Here is a 16,183-nt window from a genome sequence, read left to right on the forward strand (position 1 = left end):
CTTTTGATCTGTTGAAACACACAATACACAAGAGACCCTCAGCCTTCATTCATGACTTTAGTTTGCTCTCCCAATGAAGGCGCACATTGAAATCAAGACCTTCCTGTCTTCTACAACCTGGATGGAAAAGGCCAATTCAAATCAATCAGCAACAAAACAACTGCAATATGGCATTGAAACAATTTAAATCCTATAAATTCCCACATTATTTCATCCAAAAAATATCCATGGTCTTCTTCTTTGCTCCAAAATGTTTTCTCTTTATAGGGTTTGCATGTTGTTGCATTTACAGAATGTAGGCCACTGCCAGTCTTTCTCTTAAAAGAACCATATAGGGATACATCATGATGATGAGATAATAAGTCATTATTCTCTTACAAATGAGATGCAAAATATTAAAAAAATATATTTTTATACAAAATTTACAACAAACATGAGGGTTTTTTTGTTTCGTTTTTGTGCTGTTTACCATATAATCTAGGCCAACAACAATACATAAAATAGCCTATGGTTTACCCTGGCCTAGGCACATGTGAAACCTCCTCTCTCTCTCTCTGTCTCTTACTGGGCTGTATGCGCTAGGACCGCGGGGACCAGAGCGCAGACGCAGACGGAATGGGCGCACTTGGGGTAGTAACTAAGTGAGTTTGAGTGTGAAGAGGCAAGCAGGCAAAACCGCTAGGTTTTGGGAATTACACAGAAGCTGATCGAGACCAGCTCACTTTTTGTCCGAACGAACAGTTTTTTTCCCGGTTTAAATTTATTTTACTTATTGCGCTTGAGAGAAGTCTAAACGGGGACCTCAGGGAACCGGGAAACACTGAGGAAAACTTTTAAAAGCAGCGACACAACCGACAAAAGTTTGAGGATATACTTTTCTTTACTTCTTCATATAGATGATGTGGGAGTGACCGCACAGTTGTGAATCTCATCAACCTCTGGATTAATTTATAGAGTGGGAGATAGCGGTAATCTGGGCACTTCCAAAGTGATGTAAATCCCTCAAGGTAATTAATACAACTACCAACTTTTAGCGTCAGAATTCTGCGCTTGTTTATGGGACTTGAAGACGTTTTGATGGACTCACGCATCCCTTGAATTTCTCTACCATTTGGATCAAGGGGAGTTGCGCGCCTGGGCTGCCATGACATAACGGGACACTCTTGGAAAATCAAGGGTGCTGAATATTTCTGAAAGGACCGGATGACGCGTGTCCATTGTTGAGCGGAGGGTCTCAAAGTTTACCATTCATTCAAGACTTCACCCACGATCATTTCGTTTCCTCGTGCCCTCCTTACGCCCTCCGAAAGCTTCATGGTGGAGATATGGGATGACTGGAGGCGGGGGTGCAGCTGAGGTGAGATCCAGCAGAAGGACAATGTTTACGCCCGGCGTTGGCATCCCTCTGCTGCCGGGGCGTTTGGTACTGATGCTGCTCCTGCTGTCCGCCTCCGAGCCGCGGCTCTCCCAGGCTTGTCCCGGGTTGCTCGCCTCCACCAGCGGCTGCAGCTGCACGGACGAGCGGTCCAAAACGCACGGCGCCCAGGCGTTTGGGAAACGGGTCAGCTGCAGCAAAGAGGAGCTGACTGAACCTCCGGATGCCGGCCTGCTGCCCAACAGGACCGTGACACTGTGAGTTGGAACAGTCTGACGGGTTTACTGAACTAATGTCGTATCACTGTATTATGAGCGTTGTGGCCTGTTACGTTGCTGTGTGTGTGTGTGTGTGTGTGTGTGTGTGTGTGTGTGTGTGTGTGCGTGCGTGTGTGCGTGCGTGCGTGCGTGCGTGTGTGTGTGTGTGTGGCAATGAGTGGTGAGATCACATGGTGACCTTACATTATGGTGTCATATATGTCCTCAGCAGTATTCCCATAATATCACATAAAGATTTTATAAGAATTTTTTTTTAATTAATCAAGATACATTTTAAGCTGACATAGCTGTTTCCATAGTTAGTGTGAACTATAATTGGCTGAGGATCCACAGTGTTTCTATGTTGTATCAAAGGATTTAACTAGATGAATGTTTAGTTTTTGATGGATGCATAAAGCAAAGTGAGGGTACAGTGCTTCGATCAGGCCCACACACCCATGACTCTGAACCCATGACCTTAGGTTTAACTGTATTTAGGACTTGCTGCAGTAATAGGGCTTGTTAGGTCAGAAGTTTACATCTTGATCTAGTTTTAACTCTGTAGTGGAGGGCTGAGCGTCGCCTCTCTGTGAAACATTAAGACGATCAGTGAGAGGGCAGGCTGACTGTAGCCATCATACGGCCCTGCCTCTTTGACACAACTCTGTCACTTTAAATTTTACTCTGAGGCAGATCTCAGCTCCCTCTTTCTCCCACCACCACCACCAACACCTCTCTGTGCACATGGCCCAGCTGACTTGGTCTTACAAAACTAGAATAAACAAAAACACATTCTGAATATTTTATATCTGTACTTTACTGGCGGGTTGGCTCCTACTTTTAATACAGTTACACCCTGTCTCACAATCGCCTTCTGGTGAGGGAAAAAAGCCTAAACTATTTAATGAGAACTGGACAGCATTGATTCTGAGACAGTTTAGTGTGATGTTTTTTAATTAGTGTTTGGACAAAACTTGAAAAGGGCCACATAATGGACCAAAACATGCTATCTTTCGTGATGGATGGACTACCAATCTATCAGTGACACATTTTTTAGGTAGTGTTTTTGTTCACTTTCTTCACAGCTGCTCAGACTTTCTGAAGTTGTTTCTCATTCCCACAGAATGTTACTATTCTCTGTACTCATGACCCAGTGGGAGAAATGCTAGCTGCACATGGGCACAATAAAAAAAAAAAGCATGTTCAACTGCCTTACTGCAGCGAGCATATGAGGTAAAGTGAGGTATTTAGGCCCCAGGAAAGCCAAAGCCAGCCAGCAGTCCATTTATAGGGCCTTGTGTTTCTTCCTTAATAAAGCCAGAATAAACATCTGGGGAACACATTGCTGGAAACCATAGGGGGAAAAAGAGGCTAGGGTGGTGGTAGTGGTCGAGGTGATTGAAGATAATCTTCCATCCCCGCATCTACTAATTTTGGTTGAGTTGTTTTTGTGCAGATGTTTAGCATTCTGATTCACTTTTACGAGGCTATAAACGAGGAACAAACAATACTGCCCATAACGCGCCATTTTACCTTTACCTTTTCCCGGGAACTCTGGTGTCTGGAAAGTTAATTTTCCTGAAGATTTGGTGAGTTCCTCAAGCGGCCATGCTCCCATCGTTGCTCATGACATTAGCTCCAGATGTGGAATGTGAGAAGTTGTGTTGATATTCGTGTTATTCCTGACATTCCTTAGTCCGTTCAGAGACTGCGGACAGTATCCCAGGTGCACCAGGGGAAATTTCCCTGTGCCCTACACCACCTTGGTCCCTCCCCACATCGGATGGCCTGACAGCCAGCCCTTGCTGCCCTGTCTCCTGGGGCAGCCTGGAGGAATGCTCTCCTCCATGCTGAGCAGGCAAGGACTGGAGGACACCAGGCCCAGGGCTTCCGGGGCCGGCTGCTATGTGTAATGCACAACAGCTGGCCCCTGTGAACATTCCAGCTGAGGCCCTCAGCCTCATGGGAAATCCCAACGGGGATTTGTTTATTAAAACTATTAGTTGGCTGTTTGTTGTTCCTGTCAGCCATAAAGGAGCAACCAGTCGCACTAATATTATCACCTCCTCATTTGGCTCGTCAATGCCTGTGCTGCAGTTTGATTACATTACTGCGTGTCAGATTATACACCATTTCTATAAACTCACACTTATAACTAGTTTAATGGTGCATCATGCTATTCTCAGCCTTCCGCCATGATCGCCAGTCTTCTTGTCCCACTTTCCCTCTTTTTCTTTATCTCCAACTCCCCATTTCTCTCCCCTTCCCACCCCCTCTATCATGAGTTCATCCACACGCAGTAACTCTCAACCTAAATATTTAGTCGTCTTGGTAGGAAACTGCCATGTCCAAACTCCTTCCAGATGTGAGCCTGCGCAGCCTAGTGTTTAGGCCTAATTATGCACGGCTGCAAAGGAGCTGGGAGAGGAAGAGGAGCGGAAGGGTAGAGAGGGGAAAATAGATAAGAGTGTGAAAGCGAAAAGTGCCGTTGTTGAGGGGCAAGCGGGAATAGATGACGGAAGTTGAAAGGAGGCTGAAGTACAAAGTTGAGCGTGAGGAGTAGAAGAAGTGAGAAGAGGGAATCAAGAGGGGAACAAAGAAAGAGAGCAGAGCAGGAGAGAGGATGGAGGAGGGAGAAGAGAAGCTTGGCAGGCGGTTCAGAGGGATGTGCCCCTGGAGACTGAAAACTCCCCAGCCCCTGACTAACAGATCTTCGACACTGGGGTGAGAGGGAAGAGGAGGAGGCAGTGTAGCGGCATAGCTTCACTTCCAAGGCATTGCTCCATGTCTCTATTATTATTAGTCTTCTGTGTGAAAGAGGAACTTTTGTTATTTTGGTGATGGAAAAAAAATGGATACATATATCATATACACATTCAGTCTTAAGCCTCCAAATACACAGAGCAATAATTCCTTTCTCAGCACTGTGTGCTGGCAGCTGTGTTTTAATGGATGGCAGGCAAATGAAGAGAATGTACAGTGGCAGTCTCTGTGTGAACGTGCTGGTGTCTCATAGCTTGTGGTTTTTACCCAAGTCAAAACCGTACTCCTCCCTTGGCGTATTTTGTTGTCATCATTTTCAGTGACTGATGGCTTCGGCTCAGTGGGTGCCAGCCTGAATGAGTGGGCACAGATGCTGGGGGGGGGGGGGTCAGCATGCCTGTCCTTGGCCTGATGCCCCCTCACCCAAAACAGCTGCAATGCAAGACAGTTGCTCCCTGCCCGGTTGCACTTGATCCCAGTATGTGGAAGTTGCTGGCTGGTTGTCCAAAGTCCAAGATAAAAATATTTCAACTAGGGCAGTAATATATATCAGTAAGGGTCACTATTGTAAATGAACAGTTGTAAAAGTTCCAGTTTTACTGGGGAGGTTGTTGCTGTAAAAGCTTGCTCTTAAAAGCAACAGTTAATACAGGTATTTGCTTTCTTGCCTATAGATTCAGATGAGAAGATTGATACCACTCTTATTATAGAGAATGGTACCTTCTCATCTTAGTCTCATTAAGATAACAAATTGTCAGACTATTCCTCCAGCACGTTTGATGACGTTATTTGAGACAACAAACAACAATGATTCATGAGAACAGTTTTATCTAACTTAGTGCTGGTTCAATGGCCAGAATGTTCTATCACGATATAGATAATTTCATCGATGATGATATTTATCACAATACAACATGTTTTCTGGCAATTAAATTAATAAATAAATAGTCTATATGAAATAACCACATGGTTTTGTGTGAATTAAATACTTGACAAATGAAAAGTACTATGAATGTTATGATTTAATTAAGAATTTTAGTGCAAAATAATCAGATTTTCTGAGAATTTTTGCAGTGTATGATTTAATCACGATATGATTTCATTGAAAGACAATACATTACATTGACTTATGGCCTAGCCCTAATCTTTTACACAACAAAGTTTAATCTGCCACTGGTAAGGTTTGGAGGTTGAATGTGTTTATTTAAGGCGTCCTTACAGGAGCTTTTGGTGGAGAGGACAGCCTTGTCTTTACACTTAACCCACATTTGTCTGTTTCCTATATTAACTTTTTGTTCCATACAACCGATCCTCACACAGTCGGTTGTCGTTTACTGAGTCTTCTGTGTCTCTGTTCACTCAAAAGTAACTCACCTCATCAGTATAATCGATTGGCTACAATATGAATCTGCGTTCCTTTTATTTACTAATTTAATTTCTGAGTCACATCTTCGGTCTCTTACTTGTGGCCCATGTGCAGACGGAAACCAAAGGGCCAGCAGATGTGTCGGTGGTTTATGTTGGGTCTGTGAGTCAGTATGTGTTGAGATGGGAGTATGTCTATGAAACATCCTAAATAGTCATCTTATCAGTGTCCAGAGAATTCCAATAGCGGTATAGAGCATTTTACCCCAGGCATTCCTGCAGCGATAGGGTTTATTTATGTGGGGAAAGGTGTTGAGAGGAGGGGGAGCGGGCTCTCCTCTGCACATGTTAGGTGGGGCAGCGGTCAGCAATAAATCAAAAAAGCAAACAAAGGCCTGACACTGGATACTCTGGTCTTCATACTCAGCTGCAGCACCTGCCAATGCCACACAAGTCCTGGGTTTTATTGTGCCCTTGGAGGTCAAGGGAACATGAGAGTGGGACATCTCCACACACCTACTGGGCTGTGCTGTAGCTGACGCCCGTTTGGATGATGAATGCGTATTTCACTTATCACCTCGTTGTGTTTGTTGATTAAAGGCTGCGATATTTCAAAACATAGCAAAAACAGAGAGCTGTGTTGTCATAGTAATCTCATACCCCCAAGTGGCTTTTTGTTATTTTAGTTTTTCCTTCCACACCGCTTTCTTCTTATCTTACTCCAAAAATGCCTGACTTTGACTTTTCTTTGCCAGCGCTAACTTCCCTCTCCCTGCGTCTGACCACAGCGGCCCCCAAAGTTCCTGCTCTGGGTCGACAACACATGGATACAGACGGAGATAATGGGTGTCTATAGTGGGAATGCCTGTGGCTTCAGTGTGTGTGTGTGTGCGTGTGTTAGTGTTTCTGATATTCTTTTTCTTGAGAACTAATACATGACAACAGCGCAGTCATCTACTGGATTTCAAGAGCTTGAGTTACTTTTTGATTACTCTCATTCCACATTTCTTTAATAAGTCTCCCAATTTTCACAGAGATTAGTATCTATATTTTAAGACAACTTGGAACCCAACAGCATTTGCTATTAGAATTTGAAACCTTCATGATTTAAAAAAGTTAAACAACAAATCATTTGTAAGCATACAAAAAAACTACAACTCTCATTAACAGCGCTGCAATGCGGGTACTTAGCCATTGTTACCTACGTAATATGAAATAAGTCAATATTGAGTAAATAACAACACTAGAATGTGTTTTTGTTTTTATTAATACTGTCCATCTAGGTTATGTTACGAGGCTGGAAGCAAATGAGATTTTAAATGTGGTTTGGAACAGAGCCCACACATTTTGTTTTCACTTAAGCTCTTTATAGACTATAGTTTGGTATTTTGGGAGTATGTATTATTCGCTTTTATAGCCAAAAGTTAGATGAGAAGCTTAGCTTAGTTTATCTTAGCATAAAGACAGTAGGACACATATAGACTGGCTCTGTCTAGAGGTAACTCCACATGAAACCTCAACTTCTTGTTTTTACATTTTTGTTTGTGTTGTTATTAAACAAATACAACATGTTACTAAGTAAATTTGAAAGTTGCTGGTAGATGAAGTCTTTGGACAGAGCTGTTTCCAGTCTTTATGCTAAGCTTATGCTAAGCTTTTTTTAGACATCTATCGATAGAAAGTAACTTCTTTTAGAAATGTGTTTTAGCTGTATCATAAAACAAAGGGTCAAGTCAATCACAGTTTTGTATCTACCAGTTTTACACTGGCTATAAAGGGACAAATATATACATTATATATATATATATATATATACTTGCATTTCCGACTTTAGTTTATCAATATAAATTGTGGCTACTTTTAATTATCTGATAACATGTAAAACAACCAACAACAAATATTTTTTGTAATGTATCTATCATCACTCCAAAACATTTTAATGTTGAGTATGCTATTAATGTCACATAGAACCACAATATATTACAAATCTGCCACTAACATAGCGTTAACTATTGTTCCTTTTGTAAAGATGAGTTGGTTTAAAGCTTCAATCAAAGGAACAGAGTCAGTTGGGAAATAAAGCAATAAGCTTTTATTAAAATCTGTACTGATGGAGTAAACCCCAGAATGAATTATTCCTTTAGCTGAAATCAAGTCAATCTTTGGAAAGCATGTGGGTTTACCATATTTTTTATAATACGTGACTCATCATTGTCTAATAAATTCTGGTAAACTCTGGTGACAATACTGGTTGACGTGCAGTAATGAGGATTAGGGATTCTCAATACACTGCGATCACACAGAAAGAAAATAATCTACAAACAAAAACAAAACCCTTTAACAGATGCTTGTAAAGACACCGTGAGACTATCTGGGGCAGAAAGATTTAAGCCAGCCTTTGTAAAAGCAATCTGATTTTCCCAGCAGTCTTTGCTCAGGAGCGAAAAACAGAGGCTAGTTATGAGACAGAACAATGAGACAATGTTAGCCAGGCATCCACCACATTCCACTCACTGTCTGAAAAGGCTAAATTCTCTAAATTGCCTCATTAAATGTGTAAAAAAACACTTTAGACAGTGAATAAACTGACTATTGTGTTCCTGCTCAGCAGCCATAAACTTTCCATTTTGGTTTGTCTTGACTTGTCTTTGACTCTAAATATTACAATAATTTATTACAGCTTTACAGTTAGGCAGCGGTATTTCAACGCATGCTCTCTGGTTGCTTATATTCATAGCAGCTACTTGTTTACGTCTTTAAAGTTTACTGGTTGTCAAACTTTAGTAAACTGTGTATAGATGTCACAAGAAATCCACTTCATGGACAGTTCCTCTTAGCAGAACTCAATGAATTGTGTCTAATAAGACAAACTCCAAGTTGGGGTCCTTCCTCTCCAGAGTGTGTACACTGTGTGTGTGTGTGTGTGTGTGTGTGTGTGTGTGTGTGTGTGTGTGTGTGTTTGTGTGTGTTTGTGTGTGTGTGTGTTAGCCCGTTTGCCTGTGCACACACACAACACATGGGAAGGGCGTGCATGGCCACAGCTCTCAAAATAGGCTTCAGTCCTCCCCTCTCTAATTAGAGACATTTCAAAAACCCAGATTTTAATTTTAGACCAGTAGTTTTTGGACCACTTGTGCACACACACACATGCAAACGTTGAGTTAAACATGCACACTTTCCGTATAAATAAATCTGATAGGTCACACACTTGTGCACCAAAATCTGCAAGCACACACACACACACACACACACACACACACACACACACACACACACACACACACACACACACACACACACACACACACACAACCACAAACCACAAAGCCTTACTCCCTGGCCCAGCCTGGTAACCCAAGCACAATGCAGTATACTCTATAATAAGTGGTTGCACATATCAAATGCAGGAGCTCACTCCCCTTATCTAGCCTCAAGACAGGAAAAAGTAGGATCATAAAGCAAAGTAATGCAACTCATTTATTTGTCGCTTTAACGTGTATAACAAGAATATCTTCCACTTCTAAATGTGGCTTCTGATGCCCTCCTCTCCCTGTTTGATGACTGAATTACTCAATCAGGTTTCACAAAAATGATTTCACAAAAAAACTAAACATTTTGCATGCAATTACATGGATGCTCCTTTCCATGACAGGCGGTAAATGGTGCTTGTAGCTTGGCAGCGTTCCCTGGTGGCTGCTATAAGCCCTCCGGCGGGTCAGGCACAATGGGCACATTCACATCTTGACATGCATTTGCTGCTAAAGTGCCTGTTGTGCTCGAGGACATTTAGTCTCTCTGTTGCACTCAGTGCCGTGACTCTCTGAGGACAGGATCAGCGTGCAAGGGGCTCCCGGGACCTCCGGCTTAGGTGGCTCTCCATCTTTTTACAACGAAAGGGTTAAGCTATTTGGACGGACCCAAGCGCTGAATAGTGCAGGCCGCAGTCTGGAGGACTCTTATAAAGTACTTTATTGTAACAAAGATGACACAGCCACCTCCCAGTCTGAGAGATCTCTCTGCTTATGCTCTCTTTCATTCCTCCTCCCTCAACCTTCCTCTTTTTGTCTCTGCAAAAGTGTCCATTAGCAAGAGAGGGACTGAGAGACAAGGGTTGGGTTCAACTGATGCAGGCTTTTGAAGCCTGACACAAAAACTGTCAACAATCACAAATATGTGAACAGTCACTGGAAATGTCGTTGAATTGGATAATTTTCATACCATAAAATTAATGAGAATTTATCATCTCATGCACAACCAGCACAGTAGCAAATATATACTATACGATCAAACCATCTGCCATACATTCATTATATTGGGGTTGGTTGACACAGACTGGCCAATATGAAATTTTCATTCATTTTTGTGGTAATCCATTTACACAAATTTCCCGTAATGACAATTTACTTTCCCAAAACTATAAACACAAAAAAGCTACACTTTGTCCGGCCAAACCTCAGACACCAGAGACAAAATTAAACACTTCACCCAAAATATGTTATCTTCCATCCAAATTTAACTACAGATTATTTCATGCCTTTGGATTCCAGACTGCCAAATATAGTAACACGACTGAAATAAGTGAAAAACTACTCTAATGAATCACAGCAGAGGCCATTTCAGACAAAAACTACAACCTCTTGACATTTAACACTTTCAAACAAAGTGTGAGATATGCTAGTATTTGGTTTTGGTTTAGACCATCGTTGTGATAGGTGTTTACGCACTCCACCAATTTTTATCACAGCAGCCATTCATAATAGCCTTTTTTACTGAACACATTTCAACAAATACCGCTAGCAAAAGCACAGGTGTAAATAATAAAGTCAATGATGGCTTTATTCCTTTTAGCTGTTTCAGGGTCCCGGTATCGTGCACACTGCCTCACCGTCACACTGACATGGTTTACTGGGACACAATTATTATTATTAACAAATAATTAATTGTTAAAACTAGAGGTTGACCGATTTTTAAAGGCCAATATAATAACGATAGTTTGAAGCAGGACAAAGCCGATAGCCAATTGATCGACCAATACCTATCAAGAGCTGATAGTGTTGAGTTATATTCAAGAGATAACGTCAGTGGGGGAAAATAAACTGAAAATGGGTCAGATATGACTTCTCAGCTTTCTGTAAAATCAGCTGTTTCTGAGGCCGCAAAGTTCTCGCTCACATATTCTAATCCTATGGCCATAATAATGCGTAGAGAATCACTCCCTGAAAAAAATATCTCAAACAATATAAATGATAAATATCTAAAACATAATTTAAAGTCTGTTGTGCATATATGCCCAACATTTAGTTTGTAAAACCTCCTGTCACTGCTGATTAATCGGCTAAACCGATACATTTGTCAACCTCTAGTGAAAACAGTTTGTAATGCATACATATTGTACACATTTTTTGAAAGTCTTTAATTAGTGATTGTGAAATCCTGTAATAAAAGGTATGCATATTACCATCAGACTAGAGCATGTACCAGTGACACACACACATACACACACATCCTGTGACATGTCATGACCCAGAATTCTCAGCCACTAATGAAGGTCCACACTAATTACTGCTGCAAGTCTGTCGCCACAGGAGCCCCGACTCAGCAAGGAGTTGTGTGTAAGTGTTAGACTACTGTCTATCATTGAAACTTTTAAAGAAGTTCCATACAATAGATATCTTAACTCAATGTGAATACACTTAATAGTGCATGCTGCACACATTTTTTTAATTTTGAAGCTGGTTTACCTCTAGACTTGGGTAAAATATTTGCATATCACTTATCACATGGGCTATCTTTGACCCCAGACCCCATTTAACTAAATCCTCCCACCAGCACCTGTAAAGCTCTCTACTCAACACGCCATAACTTACTTTTGTAATCTGAAAAAAAAAAAACCTAAGTGTAAAAACAATTTGTGGAGTTATTGTTGTTCTCAACTAACTCTTGGCTGAAAGTATGTATTTGTAATGTATTTTACCAAAATGTGTAAGTATTCCATTAACTCAAACAACATTTAAATAGACTAGAGTCATAACACAGGTATGATCATATTATTCTTTCTTACAGTCGTACCCTCAGCTTATAACTGAAATGGAACTCTTTCATTGAGGCCAGCTCTGTGTCTGTGAGCCTGAACTGCAGTACAATGTCAAAATGGCTTTTGATCTATTAGACCTGGTGTATGGATGGAGTTACCGGCCTTCAGAAAAACTGGTAACAGCCAAATTAAGTAATACTGTTTTTAATCCATCTTTTTGGTTCAAACACAATATTTTGTTGATCCACTACATCCGTCCTCATTACTCCGATAGCAATGTGTGTGATGTGTATATAAAGAGAAATGCTGCCATGTCCACTTAGTTCTCCTCTGTGAACAGCGGGAAGAAAGCTGCTCAAATGGAAAGCAAAGAGGGAAAATGCAGTAAAACGCTGATGGTTTTGTATGAAAGTGTTTTCGGCTGTAACATACACAAATTAAAGTGCTCACACACAATGCTGTGCTGTTCGTTTTAAAAGTGCATAATCGTATTGCTTTCAGCAGAATTTATTTACCTCTAAGAAAAAGTCCCACTTGGCTAAATAATTTTATTTTCTATTTATATGAACTTAAGCACTGCTGTACACACCAGCTTGTGCATTATCAAGTCAGCATGCTAATTAAACCAGGCTTAATTCAATAAGAACGCTCTGAGACTCATTGAAAAGCACTCTCATTATCTGGCTCCCATTGGTCTACAATTTGGGACTGGATTTATGGCACATTACCTCTTTCAAGGGTTCTTGTCTTTCACCTTGCATGTGGTCCTCGAGGGTAAGAGACCTATCCAAAGTTAAATGATGTTTACACAGTGGCCCATCGGGTTGTTTTGACTGTCTTCATCACGCTGAACCTGTGTCCTTCTGTCTCTGTTGAAGCGCTTGATCAACTCTCGGGGCTGGGGCATGAGGTGGAGCATTTAAACAGCACTCTGCACGCTGTTTTGTCAATGACCAACATCCAGTCACACTGCAGACGCTCCAGTTGTTTAGCTGGTGATGCTGCAGAAATGCTCTGTATTCAAAATGAAACATAGATATTATTACAAAGAATAATACATAGGTAATAAGCGCAGGCAGTTTAGCCTGCAGATGAATTCTTATTAAATATAAATCCTTCCTTAAGACTCTTATTCTGTTTGGGGTTTGCTGTAGAGGCCTGCAGCTACATGGAGCTCACTGTCTGAGTCCAGCATGTCTGAATATTTACAGGGCAACAGAGGCCAATTGGAATCAGCGCTTTTCACTCAGTTGTATCACATTCATGTCCTGAACTAAATGCCAAACCAGGATGGAGCATTTCCTGTATGCTTCCCACTTCTGAAAAAAAAGAAGATTTAAGTGTTGTCTAGTAGGGAGAAGGGATGAAGGGTGCAAAGATATTAACACAAAACCTTTGGTGATAGCCGACTGCAAACGGGACGTCCTGTTGAGTTTGGGTTTGCAGCATTCTAGCTGTGGTTAGGAAAGGACGGTTTTCTCTCGCTGTCCATCTGCACAAGGCTGCAATCTGGAAAGCTGAAAGGACTCTGTTCAGCTGCCGTCTGTGTTGGTGTCGCACACCGCACAGCAAGCCTTCCCAGCTCCACCACAGAGACGATTCCTCAGTGAAATGATTGGTTGACAATGACCCAAAACCAAAAGCAGCTGTTGGAAGCATGCTTCTTTTGACAGACAGCTACAGTTTACAACACACACAGGTACAGACGTGTACAAACACACACACATCCGGCCTTCCCCCAGACCTGAGGCAGTATGCTACAGCGACACTGCCTCGCTTCCAGTTAGAAGTCAGCGGGAAGAGCGGAAGTAAATCAGTGAGCAAATACGATTTGCGACATGCTGTCATGCCCCTGTGTGGCCCTCAAAGGCTTTGTGGGTTTAGAAAGCAAATTGAGCAAACCAACAAAGTGAGTGGCACGGTGCAGGGAGGAGCTGCTGTGGTTAACTAGACAAGACTCTTTGTATGGTTTTTACTTTTTCACACTCTGTCACGCACCAAGGAAAACCATAAGCTAACACTGAGCTAAAGCACTTGATACTGGCACATCAAGCATACTCGTAGCAGTCATACTTTTTTATTTACAAAAAAAATATTGGATTTCTCGTATGCATGTGTTTGCACAAATAGATAAAGTTTGCTTCAAAAAAATATATTTGTTTGGATAGATTTCTGCCAACATCTGGGTTAAGGGGATGCAGGGGATTTTCCATCAATGTATAAGAGCACTTTGGATATACATCATATGAAAAGATATTTCATAGTTTGAACTTTTGTAGTAAAACACAATTGCATTCTGAAATTTGAGACTTGTATGTATTAATTTTCACTTCAGAGTTTTAGGCAATATAAAACACAGCAGCACATGAAGTGAAGTGGTGATATATATTTGCTTTCCATGTCTTCTGTGGTTTTACTGACCCTGTTTAACGCAAGGGAAGGGCTGGTGTCTGTGCTTCTGTTTGACCTGACTCTTTTCAAATGACCTCCTTGCTTTTTGAACTTCATTTAAATTAATTAGATGAAATGGGTGAATGGGATCCTGGAGCCTGACATGTGGCCCTGGTTGTTTTTTTTTTTTTTTTTCTTCCAAAGATTAGATGGATTAAATTAGCCCGTCTGATTTCTCAGAGGCCTTTGTGGTATGAAAGGGTTAAGTGAGTGAGAGATGCCATCCCCAGTCTGGACTGAGTTATCACACTGTCGTGCCATGCACCATACAGTTATTGCTCTTGAAAGCAGATTAATTCAATCTGCTATTGGATCTGTCACTTATGCAAAAGGGAAAGAAGCCACTGGTTAGAGTAAGTCCTCAGTAGCAATACAGAGCAGACGCTAGGCCTCCAAGTAGTGAACCTCTATGATTAAGAAGCTACTCATCTTCTTTGCTTGTAAAGCTCTGTTAACCTTTGTATACTCCGGTGATGAAGTGACGTACTCTCATATGCCTCAGCTATCACCTGCCTCCAGACACTGCTCCATCTGTCTGATGGCTGCCCGGGAAGTGCTCTCTCTACAACCCCTGACCTCTGAAACCGGGTTCTGAATAAACAGCTAATTGGCTGGGTTTCCTGTTTAGCCTAATGGGAACGCTGACTATTTATGTCTGTTTACAGAGTTCTGCCTCTCTCTCTTTCTCAGAGTTGTACTTTCTGTATTGTTTATGAAAGAACAATGTCCTTCACTACAACTGTGCTCCAAACATCAGGCTTCGGGGATTATACACCAGTGTCCAGCCTCTGCAACTCCCCTGCGTTCCTGGAAATCTGTGCCTTTTGTTGTCTGTGGGAGGCTTTCAGTTAGCGCATTGTGGTGGTCTTTGTTTATTTGTGAAAGTCAGCTTTCAAGTCGTGGTGTACAGAGGAGCAAGCAAATTGAAATATGGTGTGTTGAAATGTCGTAACTTGAGACAAATGTGTTTTTTTGTGATAGGATGCCACATGTGAATTAAATTTTTGTCCTAATGTGCATGGACACAAGATACAAATAAACACATAAGTATAGGTTATAAGAAGGAAATTTAGGTCGATGTGTTTTGTTCTCATTGAAAATGCATTGATATCAGCACGCTAAAGAATAATGCACACATATGCACACTGTTCCCTGACTAATGTTTTTTTCTGCTTAATAGGCTTAGTCAAAAAAAATCTGTATCTAAACTGGCTGCATTGAATTAAATGGCTTGCTTGTTTGCCAGATGTGACTTTCTCCTCTCCTATCTGTATTGAATTATTCAGGCACTTCCGGATCTTCTATAGCTTTCATCTGAGGACTGCATCCAGTTTATACGAGAGATACTGTGCCCAAAGTCAAGTGAGAGACCTTAAGGTCCAGAAGTCATAGGTTCAAATACAGGCTACACCACAAGACAACTAACTCTGCTCTTGCCTAACAACCACTTTAAAAAAGGTCTTGATTTAATAACCGTAATTTATTTCAACAATTCAGTGTGGATGTGTGAACATGACATGTTTTTAATTTTGTTTCTGAAGCTAAAAATAAGGCTGCCAATTTCTGAGGCTTCAAGTTTGGAAATGAGTGTGGAGTTTGTGATAGTAATTCCATTGATGCTGTACATTTTCACAGCAAATCCTAAAATAAAGATGATTGTGGTTTAAATGTAAAACAGTAAAAGTGGCCTTGGTTTCAGTATTATAGTCATTATCAGTGGAGCAGCTCTCATCTCTTGATTGCCTCTCCGTTTATAAATATATTTCTCTCGTTTCTAATTTTAGAAGATAACTGACTGAGATGTCCAGAAGCAGAAGATTTTCTTTCCATGTTGGTTTTCCATTTGTTTGCTCCTTTTCTCTCTTCAAATCGTCCTGGTAATTGTGGCTGTCAGTAAAGTTACTGAAGTGAAGAAGTAAGTCAGGCCAGTTTGTCCCT

The 16,183-nt window shown here is 41.2% G+C and overlaps 1 protein-coding gene across 1 annotated transcript in view; it reads left to right on the forward strand.

The window, feature by feature from the left end:
* Window positions 1–669: 669 nt before the first annotated feature.
* The window catches only part of adgra2 (adhesion G protein-coupled receptor A2), a 37,530-nt gene continuing 22,016 nt past the window's right edge, over window positions 670–16,183 (forward strand). Inside the window, exon 1 of the mRNA XM_068703804.1 lies at window positions 670–1,632. Coding sequence (XP_068559905.1) covers window positions 1,331–1,632 — 302 coding nt within the window. The 5' untranslated portion in view covers window positions 670–1,330. The remainder of the gene's footprint in view (window positions 1,633–16,183) is intronic.

This window comes from Cebidichthys violaceus, unplaced genomic scaffold (genome assembly GCF_023349555.1).
Source record: "Cebidichthys violaceus isolate CVI_PGR_0920_01 unplaced genomic scaffold, fCebVio1.0.p SCAF_9, whole genome shotgun sequence".
NCBI lineage: Eukaryota > Metazoa > Chordata > Actinopteri > Perciformes > Stichaeidae > Cebidichthys > Cebidichthys violaceus.